General features: G+C 40.7%; 3 protein-coding genes across 14 annotated transcripts in view; 1 reads left to right on the top strand and 2 right to left on the bottom strand.

The window, feature by feature from the left end:
- Positions 1–17,028, top strand: part of LOC125991594 (protein shisa-6) — a 37,529-nt gene extending 20,501 nt beyond the window's left edge. For 2 of the 10 annotated variants that reach the window (XM_049759634.2, XM_049759635.2), the window contains 6 exons: positions 3,009–3,047; positions 8,642–8,704; positions 9,597–9,617; positions 12,418–12,570; positions 14,413–14,516; positions 15,067–17,028. In XM_049759634.2, coding sequence (XP_049615591.1) covers positions 3,009–3,047; positions 8,642–8,704; positions 9,597–9,617; positions 12,418–12,570; positions 14,413–14,516; positions 15,067–15,957 — 1,271 coding nt within the window. In that variant the 3' untranslated portion in view covers positions 15,958–17,028. The remainder of the gene's footprint in view (positions 1–3,008; positions 3,048–8,641; positions 8,705–9,596; positions 9,618–12,417; positions 12,571–14,412; positions 14,517–15,066) is intronic. The other 8 variants (XM_049759640.2, XM_049759637.2, XM_049759641.2 and 5 more) reach the window with 8 other exon arrangements.
- Positions 1–19,746, bottom strand: part of LOC125991598 (transmembrane protein 238) — a 68,789-nt gene extending 49,043 nt beyond the window's left edge. The window contains exons 1-3 of one of the 3 annotated variants that reach the window (XM_049759655.2): positions 19,373–19,746; positions 18,834–18,926; positions 18,023–18,093 (exon numbers count right to left, since the gene is read on the bottom strand). In XM_049759655.2, the coding sequence (XP_049615612.1) occupies positions 18,023–18,093; positions 18,834–18,901 (139 nt within the window). In that variant the 5' untranslated portion in view covers positions 18,902–18,926; positions 19,373–19,746. Of the gene's footprint in view, positions 1–18,022; positions 18,225–18,833; positions 18,935–19,372 lie in introns of those variants that run through there. The other 2 variants (XM_049759654.2, XM_049759653.2) reach the window with 2 other exon arrangements.
- A 1,403-nt stretch (positions 19,747–21,149) lies between these two features.
- Positions 21,150–22,044, bottom strand: part of dnah9 (dynein, axonemal, heavy chain 9) — a 64,565-nt gene continuing 63,670 nt past the window's right edge. Inside the window, 1 exon segment of the mRNA XM_049759658.2 lies at positions 21,150–21,916. Coding sequence (XP_049615615.1) covers positions 21,689–21,916 — 228 coding nt within the window. The 3' untranslated portion in view covers positions 21,150–21,688.

The following is a 22,044-nucleotide window of genomic DNA, read 5'->3' on the forward strand; positions in this document are numbered from 1 at the left end:
AAATCCCATAATATGTCAGTATTTCACTTAATAATAATTTAACTCTGCGTTGAAAATTCAGGAAGCCATTCCTCCATATATGACACTGCACTTATATTCCCTTCTCTGGTAAAATGGAAATAAATTGAAACCGTGGGCTTATGTGCATTTAAAGAAACCTTCATCTTTACAAATGAGTGACAGTTAATTGAAAAGGCGCATTTCCGTCTCCTATTTCTGCACGGAGACAGTCCACCCCCACACATACGCATTCTCCTCATTATTATGGCTCCATTATTAATGAGTTTTGAATTAACAGGCTGTGGAATGTCTTCAACCGGAGCCCCTGCTGAGTCTGATAGAATTAATTTAATTGGAAATAAAGAACTTAAAGTGGCAGCAAGGAACAATTGTTTTTTATTCCACGGTCCCCTTTATAGTTTCAACGTTTCATTGACTTTCAAGTCGCTGTGGTAAATACAAAATTGAGGTCAACTTACATTTGTTCATAGAATTTCTTTTTTTTTTTTTTACAATAAAAATTGAGCATACATGTTGCAGTCAAACTCCCAGCAATATAAAAACTTAATAAACCTGACAGAAATGAAAGCAGCTCATCATTCTTACTGTCCCCTAAATGAAAAAATAAAAAAATGGACTGCTCTTAATAGTAAAAGCCAAAAGTTAAACAGCCCTAACTTTGATGGCGGGTCTACGAATATGTTGAGCGACTTTACTGCTTCACATAAAGACGACATACAGCTCACTTTCTGGTCATTTTTCTTTTACTATTATGGCCTGCTCTAGTCTACTGAGCAGCCAAAACAGATATTTGTGCTCTTCCCGTCTCATATTAATATATCTCCATGCAATCATTCCCATTAATATGGTCATCATCATAATGTAGCAAGTCATGCACAGGAAGTGATGTGATTTGAAATAAAATCGATGCCTTTTTTCCCCAACCTTACAATCTTTTCTTCATTAAAACATTGTGAATTAAAATAGGCTGATCAGAGTTGACCCTAATCCAACTCCAGGGCTAGAAATGAGACCCACTCTGGTCCTGGTGAGTTGCAAAATTTCCATTTTAGTGTACACGACACTATACTTTGATTTGAGTTCTCTCTTTTTCCTCTGTCCTACAGCACAATAATAAGCAGATCAGATATGATTCTTGGAATTAAAACAGCATTTGCCCCTTTGATCGTATGCTACTATGGAACGGCGAAATAGGACTCGGCCCTTCTTTATCGAATCTTTGCACTCGGTCTTATAATCTTCCTCCTGTGCACGCTTTGCTCAAACTGTGCTCGGAGGATGGAAGAGTTAATGAACAAAGCTTTTCTTCTTAGAAGAAAAAAAAATAAGGCAACTTGGTACTCTGGCTTTGTTAATTGCGTCACAATTGGCTTTTAAGCCCAACACTGCTCAACCAGACCATAAATATTTAAGAAAGATTAATAAGCTGCTTTACCCATTTGTATTCACCTACATCTATTCCCACATATTATTGCGGAAAAATACTCCCGTCCACGAGTGTCCTCGCCTCCCTCATAAAGTGTAAGTGAGAAGCACCATTGTCAACAAGCCATGTTATCATGAAATATACAGTAGAGGCCAACGTGGGATGGTGCTGCTGGCAGCGTGGTTATGTAAGCCGCTTTCTCAGGGACTGATAGCAATCCAATACACCCAGCAGGGGAGCAATGGTGAGTGTGTGTGTGTCTCAGTGTTGGGGATGTGAAACAAATCACACATTTGAGTATTACACCCCGTCCGTCCGTATCTTACCACAGGTACAGAATGACTCACACTTGATGTGCCAATGTCACTGTGATTTGTTATATTTCATTTTTAAATCAAATGTGGATTGGAGATTATTACACCAGCTCACTCATCATTTTTTATACTATATAAAACTCAAAGAATACATATGTTAGCATTAAAAGTGAATTCTAAACCTAACACTGCATTATTTTATTTTTTGTAAACACAGTCATCCAGTCTAACTGTTTGTCTCATCACACATTTCCGTGTGCATTCCCATAATCTAAACCCAAGCTACATCACTGCACAATTGTGACTTTTCTACTTGTTAAAAAGGCCTGGACAAAAATAATGGTACCCTTAGGAACATAATGGGACATAAGGAGCAATTGTTTCAACTTGTTGCCCTTTTAAGAGGATGACAAGTCGTCGCCGTGTTGGGTGACATTCTCTTTGCATGTACTAATCTATCGTGCACCTTAAAATGCTGACAAGCGCTGTTCGAATGTCTCTGTCACAAGGGATTCCATGAACCTCCCACTCTTATCATGAGAAAAATGTGAAATTCATGCTAATAAGCCCATTTGCCGCAGCGCTTTCCTTTCCTTTCCTTTCCTTTCCTTTCCTTTCCTTTCCTTTCCTTTCCTTTCCTTTCCTTTCCTTTCCTTTCCTTTCCTTTCCTTTCCTTTCCTTTCCTTTCCTTTCCTTTCCCAACACGCCTACCTCTTCTTATCATTAATATACGCGTTTATTCGGTGAGTAAGTTTAAGGTCAACACTGTCATGCGTATTGTTCCGAGCCGCTGATGGGGAACGCCTCCCTTCTGTGTGGGAGGCAGCCCAGATGAAAATGGTGATGGCTAATCGTTAAGGATGGATCAAAGTGCCGCTCTTGTCAGTGGACGTCAGTCACTAACACCTTCTTTTTCATTCTGTGGCATCAACCATAGCAGGAAAATAAAATGTTGGCTTGATATATGTATTCTAATCAAATTTGTGTATATTTGTATGTAACCAGGACTACAAAGGAAGTTTCTTTCAAAAACTTCCTTTGGAATATGTTTTCTTGTCACTGTTGATTGATGTATTTTTTTTTAAATTACTGAATGTAAACGTAATTATTGAGCAATTTTGTAGCTTAACCCTCATCCCCATTTTAAAAATACTCTGTGTTAAATATATGTTGTGACTCTAATTGCCTCTTCTGTTATTGTATGAAGCGAATCATCTAATAGATAACCGCTTGGTTCTTTTTTCTAGGAGAAAAACATTGGCCCGTCCGCTCCCAGAGTCACCATGGTAGGGATGGCTGTTCTTTGTTAAACGCTCAAAGTTGCCTCTAATCACTTATTCTGCAATCTAGCTGAAAAATGTTAAAGACTAAAATCCGTAACCTGATTTGGGGATGTTATATTTCCAAAGTGTTTGGAGGCAGCTTCTACCTGTAGTGTAGCTAACCTATGTACGTATTCCTCGCTCTCTTGTCTGTGTGATGAAGATGAACGTGTGTAGCTTTGTCCCTGTGCTCTGCTTCTGGGGTTGTAACCGTACATACACTATGATTATCCTTCAACGGCCATTTTCATCAGCAGAATCTGTAATTCTCTTTACAGCTCAATGCCAGTTTATTGCACGCAATTAGCAGTCCGGCCCACAGTAATTTTGCAATCCAAAAAGTTTGATAAAACATAATATTGCTGTCAGGAGGAATCACTGTGTCCAAATTTGATCAATTTCATATTTTTTCCACATAGATTGTACTGGTCAGTGTGGGATTGTTATTTTTGTACAAATTATTAAGTTAATAAATAAAAAAAACTTAAGCCGTCGGCCAAGGCTAAATCGAATTTCCTGCCAAGTGATTGCAATTGTGCATTGCTAAATAATAAATACACATTCAGTACGTACCGTTACAGCCCTATAAGATTCTGTTTCAGTGATCAATCAGTGAAAAAGTATGTTTGCTTCTTATTCCAAACGCCTTTGTGAGACCTCATTAAAACACAGCTATAGGAAATGCTAATAATATATTGTACCTCTTAATGTTTGTTGCAGCTGACCTACATTGTATTTTTTATTTTTTTTTTCCATCGTGCTGTGCCTTAAAACCCAACCGGTCCCTTTTCACTCCTCTGTACTCTTATTTGTAAGCTTTATGTTTTTGATCTGCTTAATATTGTCCTAATGGCAAGCAACGGTGTGCGCGCGCATCACAGTGGAGAGGAGGTCTGGTTTATGAAGGCATGGATAAAGGCAGTTTTGATGATGTTACTTCTTTTATTTGAAGAAGACATCAGATAAATCTGTGCTTATCCTTGCTCACGATATACGGACCCTCCTCTACCTCTTCCTCGTCTCCCTCCACTCAAAGGAAGTCTGCTTCTCAACAGTCAAATGGAGTCTGTTGGTATGTCAATCAACTGGTGGAAGAAATCACTTTTGTTTCTCATTATCACATTATATACAGGTCTATATGGGAGTGTGAATCCCACAATGGCACTTGTGATGACAATACGGCAGTGTGACGCTGATTTCCAGAAAAGCTCATTACCTGTGCTAAAAGTGTCATTTCATCTTTGAGGTGTAGGAACGGAGTGAACGAACGAACGAACGAACGCATGCTTGCTGTGAAGCTCAGCTTCAATCAAAATGGAGCTCTTATTGCCTTGTAACGTGCAGGGTCACACATGGGTTCAGCGCCAATCACATTTCAAAATGAACTAGTATGAGTTCCACCTCCACCTCCTGCCCTTAGCCATCCCCTGCTGAGACTATCAGAGTGCATTTGTCAAGATGGAGAGGCAAGCCCATGTCAAGTAACCCACTTGGCTCGGGTGTCTTGGGGGTGATTGTGAGTTATGAGCTAAAGGGCAATACTTACTGGAAATGGCCAAAGATACAGACCAAAGTGGGATTGGATTGCACTTGGAAGGCAGCGAGAGCGTTGCAATCTGTAGCTCATTTAACGCTCATTACGGAATATGAAATGTAGCACGATATCCGAGTAGAATAGCCATTGGTAGATTTAGATAAAGCCAGAAGCAGAACCATCTGGATCCAGATGATCAATATGCTCTGTTTTGGGTATCAATTAAGAGGCTTCTACCCAGGGGCCTTCAGCTTTATGCCCCCCCCCATTATGGTAGTTAGCATTCTGCGGTAAAATGTGAACAGCCTTTGTCAGTTGTTAAATGTCAAGCCCTTGGTGGTTTCCCCTTTCCTTTGCTGTGAAAAGGGGCCACGGTTGCATGTGTCACTCGGCTGTCAACAAAACCAGTGGGACACAGACTAGCACATTTCGACTTTACACACTTTAAACACACACACGCATGCACACACTATTAAAAGCTTCATAAAACCTCGCTGGGCTCTTGAGAAGCCCAACAGCTCCACTTGGCAGAGCTAATGGCTCGGCAGGTTTTGGAGAGCCAGCCATGTTGTGAAGACTTGAGCATGACTCTGATAGATCTCATGAGCTCTGAGGAATCAGGGATTGAAAGGCTGCTCTTTGGTGACTGGCCCACACTTGCCTTTTTGTCTCGTCTTATCTTCGAAAAAACACTGATACAGTGCTTCACAGTTATTTGCAGCTTTTTTTTTTTACCATGGGAGAGGTGTTAGTTCTATGATTATATTTCTATCTCCTCTTTTTCCAATTAGTTAGTACTACTAAGGCCTTTCATTGCGTTGCACGTCCCTCCTTATCATCATTGTTTTGACAATTACATATAGCCTACATTTGAAATGAAGTAGAGGAACTTCATGCATATTCAATTTTGATGTACAAGACTCTTACAATAGTCAATATTTAAATCTCTCCTTGGGGTGTAAATAAGAATGACGTGGTGCACTACATTGGTGGATTTACAGGAAAGTCCCCAAGGCCTTTTAAGTGGGTCAGTAAGCTAAAGCTTTACCACTAGTCAATGTGTCAGCTGCATGGGAAAAGTCCTTTTCAGCTGAGCCGAGTTTAGCAATTTATAGAATGTATAGACATTAACAATGGATCGCGCCGGTTAAAACTCTGTGCTAGAAATCTCTACACATTCTAGTATAAGTAACATCAATAATGATTTTCTATTTTTCATAAAGAAAGTAATTCATTCTTCTTGTAGTGAGTGTTTAGAAAACGTCTGGCTCTGGTTATCAATTATGGTCCACAATGCTCTCCACAATCTCCTACTAATATGCAAATGCTTCGCCTTTAAAAAAATATTCATTTTACTTCAGGACATCTTTCGCAGTGGTTCCAAAAGAACAATACAATACACACCCACACGTTGGAATCGCCTTCTGGCTATCAAGGCAAGCTTTTTGTTTGAATGCAAATTTCCAGATCAATATTCTTCTGGTTTCCACAGTACCTTCAAGCACGTCATTGCAATCAATTTTCCAAATGCTTAGTTAACCTTGGCACAAGGCGAAAGGTGTTCAGCCCCCACTCGTCTCCCATACCTTGTATATGGAAAAAAATCTCAGAGTACTGAGTCACGAGTGCGCCATCTGGATGCTATTACGCAAAGAGAAGCGGATATACGTAAAATAAAAAAGCGTGACTAACCATTGGGCAGTGCTACCTAGTGGAACAACGCCACCCCAACATGTTGGCACATAATTCAGCCTCTGCATTTGACTGACACCATCTGAAAATCACAGCTGTGACCTAAGCAAAGTGATAGAAAACATCCATTTAGCAATTTAGATGGGGACCCGTGTTTAACCCGACAATCTGGAAAGCACGTCAATCACTATTAATCAGCTATATGATTAAACCGCAGCAGTTTGAGCTAATGACGATGATGGCAAGAAGTAATGAACACCGAGGGACCTCTTGCTTAGCTTTTTTCATTATCGTCATGGTTGTTGACACGGGGAGCGTGAAGGTTATTTATAATGTCCACTCAAGGAGGCGGCGATGATGTATCGACATGTTAAGCAACCTTATGGCTTTTAGAGGTCAGGGGTCACGCAGGGACTCATTCTGAATAGCGTATATCTAATTAAACCTCAGATTACAGAAGGGCTGAGCATGGCTTTTCAGGCTCTTAATGAGACATATTTTTGCTCTGCTAAATCCTTCTCTGGATAGCCAATATATGTTTTTAGGAACCAAAACTAATTCAAATTAGGAACCAAATACTTACATTTGATTTCGTTAAGTGGTTGTTCAAAATAGATACAAACGTTTTTAATAAAACTATCATCTTAAAATGACATTTAGTGAAATTACTTAAATATTATTATAATTATAATATTAAGTTACATTAACATATATATTGTAGGTTGTACGTAAGAGCAAACAGCAATGCCATTCTAATTCTGCATTCAGCAGCACCCAACTTTCACAATCTCTTCTATGTAAGTTTCAAAAAAGCAAAGAAATATATTAAAGTAGCGTTACGAATACACGACATCTATCACCATACACGGAGCAAATATTGAAACACATGATGTGAGCGCGCCATCCTTGGCCAGCCTTCGCCATCCTTGGCCATCCTCTGTCACTTGTTTGACAGATGTAAATGGATGTTTCAGCAGTTGGCTCTAATGTATTTTTAAACAGGCACAGCAGCAGCAGATAGCAAATGAAGTGTCGCCAGCACAACGATGGGGTCCTCCATCTATCTGCTCTTCCTCTCGCTCAGACATACAAACCGCCAATGACAACCATGCACGCATTCCTACACACCCACCGAGCGAGCGAGCGCTGAGAAGAAGTGTCATTCATCAACTTTCTTCCAGCAATGGGCTCGCTAAAGGTGCCATCTTTCATTGTGAAGCACCTCGGTTGGCTCTGCAGTGTCCAGCCGAGCCTGCACTCTGCCTGTCCATACCTCCATGGATGATTTAGGGAAACTCTTGTTTACTCTCTAAGTGCAAATTAAAGCCGCTGTGCAGACTGTTGCTGCTGATTATACTCTTGCTGTGTGTACACACAAGCATAGGGAGAGAGAAAATGACCACGGACGCCCTGCAGCTCTGGTTCTTCCCTACTCTACCTTCTTGTTTGTTGCATACTGTATCACTATTTGGAAAAAAGAGCTTTCCGTTGCCGTGAGATCTTCAACATCCATGTCTGGGCCACATGGGACTATTTAGCAAGAAATAAATGTCACGGTTTATTGCTTTGTGCAGCTGATGCGTTCACTTCCCTTTACACACCGAGCTGGGACAATTAAATGCTATTTAAACTTCTTGCTTAGTCAGGCTTGTTTTGCTCTGATGTTTATCTGACAGCAATGGGTACTTCATTTTTTTAATTGACAAAATTTCCTCCATATATCAAAACCAAAGACCAAGTTGCAAGATAAAATGGTCAGCACAAAATGAAAGTCATGTTATAAGGAAAAGAATGATAAAAACGACAATGAAAATAGTTGAAATTATTAAATTTTTTCAAATGCATTATTCATGGCCAAGCAAATATAGTCTTAAAGGAATGCATACAAATAGAATCAATATTTTAACATGCTGCCCGGATCCTCTATTATGCCTGACAGTTTTTCTATTTGCCTTGTTTCATTGGCATTCCCACGCCATCTTTATTTTGACTCGAAATGCATAGATTTAGAATAGCTGTGTGTTTTTTACATTCATATTTCAAAATGTCGACGGCGTTGCAAGACAAGAAGAGCCAAATGTTTGCGAGCCCCATCTTTTGAAATGTTCTCGAATGGTTTCAGCGCAACCACAAACATGTTTGCAACCTTGTTTTTGCAGGATCATTACTGGCCATTTTTAATTTCAATTCACCAAAACAAAAATCCTTTTGTCGTGAATAATCATTTTCATTGTCATGGTCATGCTTCTAACTCTCTGTATTTGCTTCAATACAGAGATGATTTTTCCATGAACGCTGCTGAACAGATCTATCATTGCTTTTGTCATTGCAGGTACCCATCAGCACAACTATAACCATGTGGCTCTAGGTAGCCCCATACGCACACCTAAAAATGGTAAGACAAACTAGAAGAACGTTCATTTACAGCTCACTCACAAATTCAGAAGCTCGCCCATTAAGCTGATTACAACGCTTGACATCCCTTCTTTCACACTCCACTGTATATCTTTTCGTGATTGGAAATGATATTTTCTGCAGTGTGGAATTGTTCAAGTTCCACATCCCAGTTATGATCAGGAAGCAGCCACTGACCAACTCGGGGAAAGAAAATAATTGGCTGGAGGTCAGCTCGTCCCCTGGCTGACAAGCCATAGAAAAAAAAAACTTCAGCATTCCCTGCTGCTATCAAACGTTATCACCTCATGCTGCAGTAGCGCATTCAGCTAAATTGTTTTCTAGAAGTTGTCACTCACATGTTTGTCCTGATGGCTGTGGTCACTAATTGACTGTGTTGTGTAAGGATACACAGTGGAGATGTCCATCCAGTCAAGCGATGTAACATTTCTAGAAACGCATCAGCCAGTTTCTGGATGTTGGGCTGACAAACACATGTACACAAGCCAATAACCAAAAGCAAAATTCATTCGACTTGTATCTATGTAAAACATGCAGTCAATTCCAACAACACATCCCAAAAAAATCCTTGATAGAAGACTCTCAGACAGGCTTCAAATTTAAGCACACGTTTCTTTTTTTTTTTAAGATTAAGTCCACCGGCAAGAACCCCCCAGTGGCCTGTGACAAACACGCAGGAAATAGCACCGAAAATGCACATCATTTGCACTTCCTTTATCACAAGCCTGGGAGATAAAGAAAAAAAAAAGTGATTAAATTCCTTTTTCTGAGGGGGGACTTTGGTCACAGGCTGTGCTGAATATGAAGTAGTCTCTGTTTGTGTCATCGTCAACATGTCACTGAACTTATTTTTTTCTACTTGGTTTTGGTAGCTCACCGATCATTGAGGCGTGGTAAGTTAAACTGAAATGACATTTCTGTCCCCATACACACCCCCACATGTTTTTCCACTAAATAAAAATGCGCTGTTTGGTATGGAGGCACGCACGCACAGTGTTTGTGTACGACCCAGGGAACCAGATGAATAATGTACTAAGTTGAAAAAGCTTTAGGAACAGGCCAGAGCAATTTCCACAAATCCTATGAAAATCTCCTGTGTCCATGCAGGTATAATTAAAACAAATGAAAACTTTCCCTTATAGTTATGCACCAAAGACAATTTGGCATATTTTTGAAGATGTTAGTTTCAAGCCTCATTTCTTGCGTGGATTTTGGGTCACCGCTGTTTTTCCGTCTTCCATGTTCACCCAAGTGCTCTGTAGGGTTCACACCATCTGTTTCAGGATTCATTGTTCTTGTCTTTGAACATTTCTTTTTACACATCTGCCAGTGAATTTGGCAGCATTTCACCTTCACACGGGAGAAGACGTTGTGTGATAAGATAATCCCGTTTGTCTTTGATGTGACCAATCGTGGTAGAAGAATCATAAATTTCAATGTTGGGAATTTTTTCTGGAATTGGTGCAAGAGGCTATAAAGCTGCGGAACTAAAAATATGGCAACGGCAAAAATAAGTCATACTGAATTTAGTAGTCTGTAGTCCAAAAAGCTAAACTAATAAAAATGAGTACATACATTTTTAATAAGCATCATCACTATTTGATGCAGTTAACGTACTATATTAGTGGTTTGTATAGTCAACAAAAATAATTGTAAAAAAAAGTTGCAATACTTTTTGTATATTAAAATGTATAGAGGATTCTACTCCTTTTACTGTACTTGAAAGTAATTAATATATCAAAATGATCTGGGATTTTAAAACAGTAGCCAAATACAATAAGTATCAGTCTTCAAAGGTCAAGTCCAACTTTTTGAGCCCGTCACTACATCTTGCGTCCGTGATGACATTAGCTTTAAAATAGAGAACCCTATAGAGCAGCCCGAGTCAAATCATCCCTTATTGATGCAGTCCACACACATCCTTCACGGTCCTTCCGGCTCCCGGGACCCCCTGTTGTTGCCCTCCTGCCGTCGGTGCTCAAGCTTTCCTCCTCATTTCATTCTATTTTTTCTCGTCATCATTCTTTTTTTTTTTTTTTTTTGAAGCTTTGCTTATCTTCAATGTCTTGCTCTCTTCCTCCCCGTCCTCCATCATGCAGCACTTACCAAAGCTGTATTTTTATCTGTTCATTGGAGGCTGGTGTGGGGCCGCACCCATGACTGCAGCTCCGCACCGCACCGCAGACTCACTCATATGGGAGAACCAGATAGAGCTGGAGCCAGTGAGGAAATGAGAGTGGGGGCCTTGTAAACGCACAAGAAAGAATTAAGGAGCAAAAGTGGGTGGCAGCATGGTTGGATAGATAAAACTGACAGAGCGTGGAAGTCTGCAGCGGATGGGAGACACGAGGAGGATTGCCAAGACGTGCCGTAGATGAAAGTAACCCTGTTGCTCTTCCCGGCCGCCATCATAGCGCACGCCATTCAGCCCGAGCAGGCGTTCCTGTAGCGACTGTCACGAGCGAGGTCACTTTCCGAGCGAGCGCGCGCATCTGTTGTTTGTGGTCTTGTCTCGGTCTGTTTTCCTTTTCCCAATCTGTTGGACATTAGTCTTTCCTGTCAAACCCTGACACTTGTCAAGTCAGTCCTTGATATTGGTACAGTGTGACCCCGAGTTGGAGTTTTTAAAGCTGCAGTCATTCCCCAAGGCAGATTCACTTCAATTTAGTGATTAAGTGGAAGCAGCTCCCTTGAATAAGTCGACGGTGAAGGCAGGTGCTGAGCCGAGATAGCCACACAAGGTTTGAGCCATGCTGTCACTCCAGCTCCATCAAATCAACAAAACTATTCCTCGTTGAGTCCAAGTTCTTAGAAAATTGTCTTATTTCCGCCTTCTTTGAAGATGATTTTAAAATGAATTTTGACACACTTAGGTGGGGCTCTGAATTTTCTCTTAATATATGGATTTATATTATCAAGAGTTTGTATTGATTGTTTTATGAATTCTACAGTTTTTATTTCTGTATGTTTATGTTGAGTTCCCTGGGAAGACATTCACATATCCCAATGGTGTTGCAAACACACACATGCAAACCTCTTAAGAGTTTTCTGCAGCGGTCTGTTTTCTGTCCTATCTCCAGTAAAATGCGTCTTCATGTGTTGGCCAATAGTCACATGACAAAAGTTTTTCTTTTTGTGTATCCAATTTTTTTAAGCATCCAACGTGGTGCCGATTCATTTTAAAGTAGCAAATTGACACTGGTGCCAGTTACTCTACTGATTTCTATTATTTTAAAAAGCAACTCAGTTAATTTACCAATTGTTTTGAACTAAATTGGATCACAAGTTACTTCAGAGTATTTGTGTCGATTTAAAATGACTCAGGTACTTCAAATTCCAAGAGAGGTATTCTTTGTCATAACTGGTTGCAACATCCAGCCAAAATAAATATACCATATGCACTTCCTCTGCTCTGGGGGTTCCAACCATGGATTTGAAATATTCACGCCAGGGAACAGTTCACAGCAAATCTGCCTCCAGGAAATATTTGTAGGACTAAGAACTCCAGCTTCAATCTTTGCTTTTTTGTCTCAGCGGGTGGTCTTCCATAGTGGTTGCCTGTGGTCGGTCTCATCGTGCTTTGACTCATTTTAAACGGGGAGAAGGTCGGAAAGGAGAAGCCGGTACAGCCCATTTCTTTTTTCCTCCCTGCCTCCCTCCCATGTGTCTGTATATGTATGTACGTGTCTCTAGACAACAATCGGATAAGTGGCATCCTGACCTCGCAGACGGAGCCCTACGACCTGTCTTTTTCACGCTCCTTCCAGAGTCTGTCCCACCTGCCGCCCTCCTACGAGGCGGCCATCAAAGCCGACCTCAGCCGCTTCTCGTCTTTGAAGAAACTGAGTAGGTCCAAGTTCACAGCACTAATGCAAGAGTAGGCCTCCCTGATGTCATGCATGATTTTTGTGCCTTGGTGAGACCTTGAGAAACTTTTTCTGGGCTATTGTCAAGTGTCAAAAGAAAAGACATCATTGATTTGCACGTTCCTGGTTCACTGTCCCGCTATTGTTCCGATTTTATCTCTCTCTATACTCTATTTGGTTTGATTTTTGTGAGCCCTGTAAATAAACTTGGCATAGAGAGCTTATGTTCATGTCAGCCATTTGTGACCTTGAAAGAATTTCAAATTTAGAGGGAGTCAGTTTAATCCGCTTGTGTATCTCCAAAAAAACAACAACTCATTCTCTTCTTTCTCCGGTCAACTTCTGCGCTCTAATCGAACATTTAAGATGTCTCAGCTCTGTATTGATTTTGCGCTGCTTTGCTGGATTTCTGGAATACAATGTGGTCGCCTCATCTCATGCCATTTTTGAAGTGGAACGCCACTTTTCCTTAAGGCTTGTGTAATTTCATCATTCCTGCCTCATTTTTACTTCTGGCTCCCAATCAATGTGAGGGGAGCCGTCTCCAATGCCTTCAGGTCTCACTCCATATGGCTCACTTGTTTAGCAAAATGACAAGGTAGCAAAATCCACTTCCTTACAAATATACTAAAATATCCACAGTGCCTTTAAAGCAGGTGATTAAAAACATAAGGTATGCTTCTTGAGTTGTCGGCAAAAGGCCAGGAGGTTTTCCAGTTGCTTTCATGTCACACTACTTGAATTGTGCTGAAATGATCGAGATGTTTTCAGTGTTGGGATATAATAAAAGAAACAAATGTAAGAAGGCTTAATCATATAAAGTACCAAAATGAGAAATAGAGGCAATATACCTGTATATTACAAATGATTACACTAGATGGTAATAAGAGTGCGCAACGCGTACATTATTCTCGAGAAAAGAACGTTTATTTTGGGGAAGAAGGCGGGACAGGCCGCAGAAGGGGATTTTGGCGGTGAGTAGCCTTGACAGGTGGCATAAACAACACCTCACATACTGTATATAGCTCCGACTGAAAAGGTCGTGTATGAATTCTCAATAAGGCTAATGCTTGCTCCCTTTTTAAATTACACCCTACCTTTCACTACGCGCCATTTGTGTCAGCGCTCGGAAACAACACTGACATTTTGTTTATTTATTTGATGTAGAAATGTTGAATAATAATGATGATAATAAAAGAGGTTTGCTACCACTTTTTTCAGATCGCTATGCTACCCAAGTATTGTTGGCTAGCATCAGCAGCATGTTAAAATAAGATCACTCGGTATCGGCACTCAGCCATCCCTAATAATCAGAAAACGATACTGTATATAAATTGCACTTGTTTGCATGGTTTCATGTGGCATGTTGGTGCTCCAGTGCTTTCTGGAAAAATATTCCAATCTCAATGCATGTTACACTTATGTACAGATGATCCATCAAAAACAAGGGAAAAGAACGACATTGAAGAATACATACTTCATTGTACGGTGTCACTCTGCTGTTTAGCATGTACTGGATGCCACGTGTCTATGTGATATGACAATGTATGAATCTCCTTTTATGTGACCTTTGAGAATTCCGCCCCCACAGCCATTGCCTCCTGCACCGTCGGCTTCCCAATCTGGACATGTGGATATTATGTGCCTGGCATGTCATATCATCTGACTGCAATTGTGTCTCTTCTTTCACATTGTACTCAATGACCTGTTCCCTGAAAGCCGTAGTGCTTTTCCAGCTGCATTCTTCCCGTGCATTGAAACAAGAGATTTTCCTCTAAATCTCCTCTTGCATCTGTTTTATCCTTCCTCATTTCCTCTGCAGCAGATAAAGACGTTGAGGACTACTACACTCGGAAGAGACACCTGCCTGACCTGGCAGCGAGAGGCACTCTTCCCTTGCATGTTCTCAAAATCACTCAAGACCAGGTGAGTAAATAAGTGCTCATTTTTGGCCGTAAACCAAAGTACGCAAGAGGCTTGACTACTATGCTGGCTTAACCTTGGTTTTCTGCAACAAATAAGCATTTAGTAGTCGTAACAGTGCCGGTCTGTGCGAAACAACAACATCTGGGATTCCATCAAGCAATGCACTTTGATCTAGATTGGTGCAAACCAAATTAAAAAAAAAATCTCGACTAAGATAGTACCCCGCCGATTTCTCCTGATGCTGTTAAAGCGCTTTGAGTACCTTTGAAGCCAGAAAAAGTGTTATATTCCAATATTTCTTTGTTCGATAATGATATTACAGAATTCCCACCAGCTGACATTTATCCACTGCATTGCAATTAGGAAAGAGCAATTATAGAATTAATAACACACCCTAGTAATGTTTGTAATTTCCATTTGACTATATAAAAATCACTACATACAAGCAGTAATAATAGTGCAGGCAATGAGGACACGACTAAGTACCGAGAGCCCGTGATTAACAATTTCCATTTGTCTGCTCTGCTCCGCTCTGCTCCCTTTATTGCAGCATCGGGAACAACAGCAGCTTCAGAGTCAGCTTCCACAGTCTTCCATCATGCAGGCAACTCCCCAGTCACAGTCCTCTCAACAGCAGTCCCAGCAACGACAAAGGCCCCGACGAGTCCAGAGAGCCATGTCCCAAGATCGGGTCCTCTCCCCGCAGAGAGCCCCGCAACAGGATTACAACACATCCTCGAACGGGATGTCCCCTTACGGAGGCCGGATTCTGTCGGACGAGCAGCTGCTGTCCGCCGAACGTCTTCGATCCCAGGAGCGCCTTCTTCCGCAGGACCGCCATACTTCCCAAGACCGCCTGTACACCAAAGACCGCATGTACTCCAAGGACCGACTTCTCTCCCAGGAACACCTCTATTCAAAAGACCGCCACTACTCTCAAGAACGACTCTACTCACAAGATCGCCTGTACTCACAAGACCGCCTTCTATCCCAGGATCCTCTGCTCTCGCCGGACAAGCTGATGTTGTCGCTGAAGCGTGGCATGGTCAGCAGTATCTCCGGTGAGTTTTACGGAAGCGACAAGTCCATGTCGCGTGCCATCTCGCACACGGACGTCTTCATACCCACCACGCCTCTTATGGATCGCTACAAGATGACCAAAATGCACTCCCATCCCAGTGCCTCGAACAACGGCGGTGGTGGAACTCAAGCGGTGGCGGCGGCGGCGGCGGCCCCGCACTCCAACACTTTAGCAATGAACCAGACTGTATCCAAGCGGCAGGCGTTTGCCGCCAGACGGACTCACACTGTGGAGCAGCTCCACTACGCCCCGCAGCATCACCAGCAGCAGCAGCAACAGCAGCAGCAGCAGCAACAGCAGCAACAGCAACAACATCCACAGCACTACCGCACAGGAAGCAAGACTGAGGTGACTGTGTAATGGCAACCAAGGAGTGCCTGAACCGCACAGACAAAAACACAACCGGCCTTGGTAGGCCGGTGTGCTCACTACTCTCTTCGAGTAGGACTTCACTTTACTTTGACCCATGTTCCAGGACCAAGAACATTCACTAGCTTAACGTGAGAGACCGGTAAAACGAGCTACACTGTACACTGCATTCAGAGTATTTTAATTTGGCAAAATTCTCACTTTCATGTGCCGAATACTAGAGCGCCCTCCATCTTCATTCTCTTATCCATGTACAGGCCCTGGCCACATTCTCAAGTCTCGACTGACCCTCTTTGTCCAGCCAATCGACAACATCTCTGAACACTTGGGGCAAATCACAAAGGGCTTTGCACAGTGAAACCCACGGGCCAAATTCCTCCTTGATTTCTGATGTACAACACAGATGATGAGCTTGGATGAACCTATAAATATATAAATAAATAAATAAAACAATGTGCACCCTGTCCTACTCATAAGTGAAAAGCATCTGAAATGTGCACGCACTTTCAGGTGCCTCTAACAGATGTTCCATTTCCAAAATTGAAGTGGTTATGTGGGTTACAAAGCACAATCATGATAGAATAATAATTATATGATTTCAGAGTTTTTAGTGATGGCTAGCATTTCTTTGCAAGTGAACCATGACAATGATATACTTTGGTTTCTTTTGCTTCAAGTAGATGATTGTAAATAAGCTATAATATAAACATTATCCTGGATAGATCTGAACTGAATGGACTTCGTATTAGAGTGTCTGTTTTCAATGGATTCTTAAAAAGAACAACTACAAATGATCACTGTTTTGTGAGTTCAGATTAGAAACCCACTTCAACAAGTATTTGACAGGAAAAAAAATATACTATATTGTGTGTGTCTTTGCAAAACTGTTTGTAGGGAGAAAGGAACGATTGTGTGACGACGATTAAAAAAAAAATACAAAAAACACTGTTCATACTTGGATGTGTACCGTGTTCCATTGACATCACCGATGTTGAACATTATGAAAATGGATTATAATGCTCATAGGGACAAATAAACATTCATATTTTTTTAAACATTCAATATTGTTACTTCAGGACTGTTTATTTTTATTTGCGGGATGACAATGGGATGTGCGAGCATCATTTGTGGGTTTTAAATTAGTTTATATCAGTTGACAAAGTAATTCAATATCATTATTAAATGTACTACAAAAAAATAGTGTAGATTATTAATGACTTAAGGCTATTATTTTTACAAGCTATACTAACCAAAACTTCCTGCTCTTGACCTTTCCTAGTAGCATGAAAATGTCATGCCTCAACATAGAAGTGGGATTCATGCCCTTCCTCTCCCGTCAGTGCCCTCGGAATAGCTTATTAAATTGTTTTAGTTGAAATGAGAAGCGCAGACACAAGTCATATAGGTCTCCTATAATTCAAGTGAACTTTAACATTCGTCTGGCATAACAAAGAACAAGACTAATTATACTGTATTATACAGTAGTGCGTGAAATTTGGCATTTAGGCTGCATGGATGAATGGATTGTTCAAAACTTGGAATACCGTATACTGAAGAATCAAAGTCAAATCAAAATACTAGAAGCAAGAAATTTATCATCAATAATATATAGCATAGTGAGCAGCAACAACAAAATGACTGACTATGCAATCTAATAAAATGAAATACAAGAGCAGCAAGGGTAAAGATAAGGGCTGCTGCACACTGAAAGACATGAAGTAATTAAACTCAACATTATGTGCTGCAAAGGATTACCTGTATTAGTTTTCATTGAACCACAAAATCATGTCATGATTGTCAAGGGAAAAAGCACATTTTGGCGTGTTGCTAAATTAAAATAAAGCTCAGCGCAAACACAATTGTCGGACCACGACAGCATTTCTCGACTGGTCTACTTGAATGTCAAAATAGTAAACATAAAGTGCAGTTGTCATTCAATTCAACTGTGGAAGCTATACATTAAATTGACTTTATATTGAATTAGGATTGTTTGAGCGGGTTGATTAAGAATGAGAGCAATATTTAGCATCTTGCCAGCAGGCAGGAACAGACTCACCCCAGAACATTTTCCAAACTGTTGAGTTGACTTGCAGCTCTGCAGCTGTCATATCCAGAGTTGACTTCACACTAGACCATAAAGCAAGAGGACAGTTAAGAGCACAGCCTTTTGCAGTCGATAAATCAAAGCAACATCTGCTGTCATATTTTCAGATTTAAATCAACACTTGAGCTTTTCTTCCCCACTTTGACAGCGACACCTAGAAAAAATCAAAAGTATGCAACACTTGGTGACTTCCAACTAAAACAAATATTTAAGGTATTTAAAATGGAAACAATTCCTGCAGCTAGGTGGTCTTTGATTTGAGGACAGTTAGCTCCACTCACTTAGTCCCATTTATTTCACAGCCAGAGCTTGGTCTTTATCAAACAGCTTCATCTTGACATAGGGCACATATGTTTAAACTAGGTCAACAGTTCAACACAATCTGGATTAAAAAGCACAGTCTTAATAGCTAGCTTTAACGCTGGGTAGTGAAATTGTCAACCTCCTTTAAATTCATGGAAATCTGTGTGTGAGAGAGATTTGGTCAACAACTCTCATCGCAAAGTGTCGCTAAAAAGATAAGCTTGCTACTCCAATTCTCAAGCCATCAGCATTTAAATGAAAATATTTCAATCCGAGAATCTATTTGCTGGGAGGGAGGGAGGGAGGGAGAGGCAGCAAGGGTGACACACCTGTGATACCTTGACTAGCACTGCAACCATATATTTTTCTTTCTTGTTTAATATTTCACATGCCACTTTTCATTATAGGATCAGTTTTATTGCCTATACTTGAAACACAAACATGAAAAGAAAGTTCTGACCTGTGCACAATGCCGTGGTGTTGCTTGAGTTTGTGTTCCTTAGTGGGCAGGACTTCCTTCTTGTACATCTGCTGCCTAATTAGGTAGGTGGAGCTGGAGAGAAAGGACAGACAAGTCTCTTTACTTCCATTTATAGTTGCTGCTTGTTTTCTCTTATACAAAATTATTCTATGACACCATTTTATTATAGCTCATTCCACATTTAAATGCATGAAGATAAAAAAAAAATAGTTTCAACAGCCAAATATAAGAGTTTGAGTGAATGTCATCTTGAATGTGGACTAAAAGATAATCAGTGCCATTATGAGGCACAGGAATCTCCCAACATGAAGTGTTTTTACCGTCAACTAGTTTCTGGCAGAAAGTACTCGGAATCCATTGTTGTCTTGCACTTTATCTCCCCACGTGCAGCACCCAAACAGAGCTCTTTGTGATAATCCACTGATTGTAGGCCGCTAACAGACATTTGTTTTACGACAGATGCCAGATTCGGATAAACATTTAATTAGCAACTCATCAGCTCTGTCAAAGCTAATTACCTCCGGCACCAGCCGCAGCCAAAAGCAGCTCCTTCCTTGCGCTGCTGGTCTGCAGAGGCAGTGACTCGCCTCGCCAGACTGCATGTGTTGTCCCAATATTGCAGCCTAATCCAGCCGTTCTGTCAAAATCCACTCTTCTGGGTGGAAGTAGTTAGGAGAAGGACTTAGCAATCCAAACTGAGGCAAGATTGCGCCATTTATCAACATTTCTTATGAAAATGACTTGTTTGCGTTGGATTCCTCAAAACAGGTTACTTCGAATGAGAAATGAATGTCAACATGAATTTGACACGTTCACTTTCTTTCTTTGACCATGGCGACGTCAGACTCTTCCGCTGTTGGGCCTTATTCAAAGATTCATTACTCATCATCAGTGATGACACTCCCGACCGAGCGAGCAGGTCTGGTCTCATCATCGCTCACTCTGCTCATTGCTTGACAACCTGACATAGAGGATATTCATATCAAACATGTCGAGAGAGAAAAAAAAGGTGGACTGGCTTTCAAGAACTGAGGTCAGTAGGTTTTATACTCTAGGGCAATTACAGTACATTAAAGAGAAAAACTTACTATACAGTATGTTTAGGTCCAGGTCGCATACTTTATTTTAGAAATGAGAATATTGCGTAACGTTGACAATGCTGAATATGCATTATCATGTATAGATAACATTTGTGTTTAGTAAGGGTCCATTATAAACAGTGTGTCTCTTGAAAGGATTCCTATTACTGGACTGACCAGTAACCAAGCAACCACCAAATGTCTCACACATACGGATACGGATGTCCCCCACCCCCACACTCGTCAATGATGTCCATGTATCGGGGGCACTATTTTACATCTTTCCAATATTGCTTAAACAACACAAAATAAATTGTATTAAAAATGGATCAAATGTCTGCTAAAATTCACTGGAAAATTCTGCAAAATTAATTAGAAAAGTAAGTAAAAACAGAAACAAGACATAATATGAAACAAAACTAAATACAATCTTAGCAAAAACAGAGTTCATCCAACATTACCTATCTAGAGATAATGAGTCTCTTGGTGGTTTTGGTGTACAGGTGGGAAATGGATGCTCAATTTGTCATGTCGTAGATTGGTGATTTCCCCCCCCATTCCCCATTTCTCTCTCTCTAAGCTTTGGCATGAACTATTTTCTCTCTAAGAGGTTAAGATGAAAGCCTGTAAAGTAGAATTGTTTACGGAACACATTAACTCAGTGGACAGCAACATCCATTTCACCCGAGAAGGCATTAAAGAGAAAGCATTGTCATTTTTGGACTGCAAAGTGTGGGCAGAGAAGAAGGAAAGTCTTAAACTGCGGTCTACAGAAAACCTGCCCACACAGACTGGTAGTTTCCCTTGACTCCCATCGCCCACGAGCATTAAAACTCCCCAAACAGCAGCCTGTGGGTGCTTTTTACCTAATATTTTACACCTTTGTATCAGTTATTTGTGGTCTGCATAGTTAGTTGGTTATTATTTTTTTTCAAACCAAGAAATCATTTTATCTGGGAGAGTTTTAGAGGTGTCAAATTCAAAGCCCTTTCTAATTTCTGGACCTTGGCGCCTTTTGTTTACAAACACTATGAAAAGGTCAGTTGGACTGCAATTGGAAGGTCAATAGTTTGCCACTTCAATCTGTATTATAGTTGTTCTCCTTGGATTGTCCCCCATGTATCATCTGCTCCACCCTCTTCACACCTCCATGTCTGTCTCGAATACATGATTAAAGCGCTCCAAGTTCTGGATGAAAAAGAAACGGAACAGTGTGTCAGTATCTATTGTATTTATTTATTATTATAGTCTACATTTACAGTCATGCAATGTGGCTAAGAGGAGATACACAAGCAACAAAAAGGCATTTTCTTGTTTGGTGTATAAGAATCTTTGGAACTACAAAAATAATGATGATAAACTGGATAGCGACAAATCTCAATTTCACCAAGAGTGACGGAAGCTAAAGACAAGCAACATTGATGTATCTATGTAGCAAGAGGAAGTGAATTGGCTTTCAATTAATGTGCAAATTTATGTGCTGAAGATGGGAAAAAAAAACCCCACAAGAATTTCACAATTTCTCATACCGCCAGTCTAATCTATTCAGTATTAATGATTTGGAATGCACTTGATGAATGAAGCATATTGCGAGTCTTCTCTATTAATCATTTGCAATACGGTAGTTTTAGGAAAAGCTTTTTGAGACCTCAGAATATAATTGACTTTTTTTCAAAACAAAAGCAAATATAATTGGCATCGTCAATTGAAACGTGTCCCTGTTGTAGCACCGCCACTAAAGCTTTTCGAAACCTTCTAGATCTGTAAAAGCAAAGCAACTCCAGCCAGGGTCCATTTGGATGCTTTTTCTTTGGTCTTCAGGTTAAACGTCCACACGTACGTAGGCCCTCTTTGGCGGGTCTTGTAAACCGGACACTGGTACATGTTCTTGTTCTCCTGTTTGTCCACGGGGATGGCCCTGATGAAGATGACTGGCATGACGGGAGTGAGCTCTTTCAGGCGGGCATCCACAATCAAGCCGGTCTGACAGACAGGTGACAAGAGGATGACCGCAGATTGGCATGTGCAGTGGAAGCTTGCTATTTCTCTATTTTTCTTTCGGCATTTAAATGTCGGCTTAATCCTGTTTGACACCAGACTAATGGGACACT

The sequence above is a fragment of the Syngnathus scovelli genome, chromosome 21 (genome assembly GCF_024217435.2).
Source record: "Syngnathus scovelli strain Florida chromosome 21, RoL_Ssco_1.2, whole genome shotgun sequence".
Classification (NCBI taxonomy): Eukaryota; Metazoa; Chordata; class Actinopteri; order Syngnathiformes; family Syngnathidae; genus Syngnathus; species Syngnathus scovelli.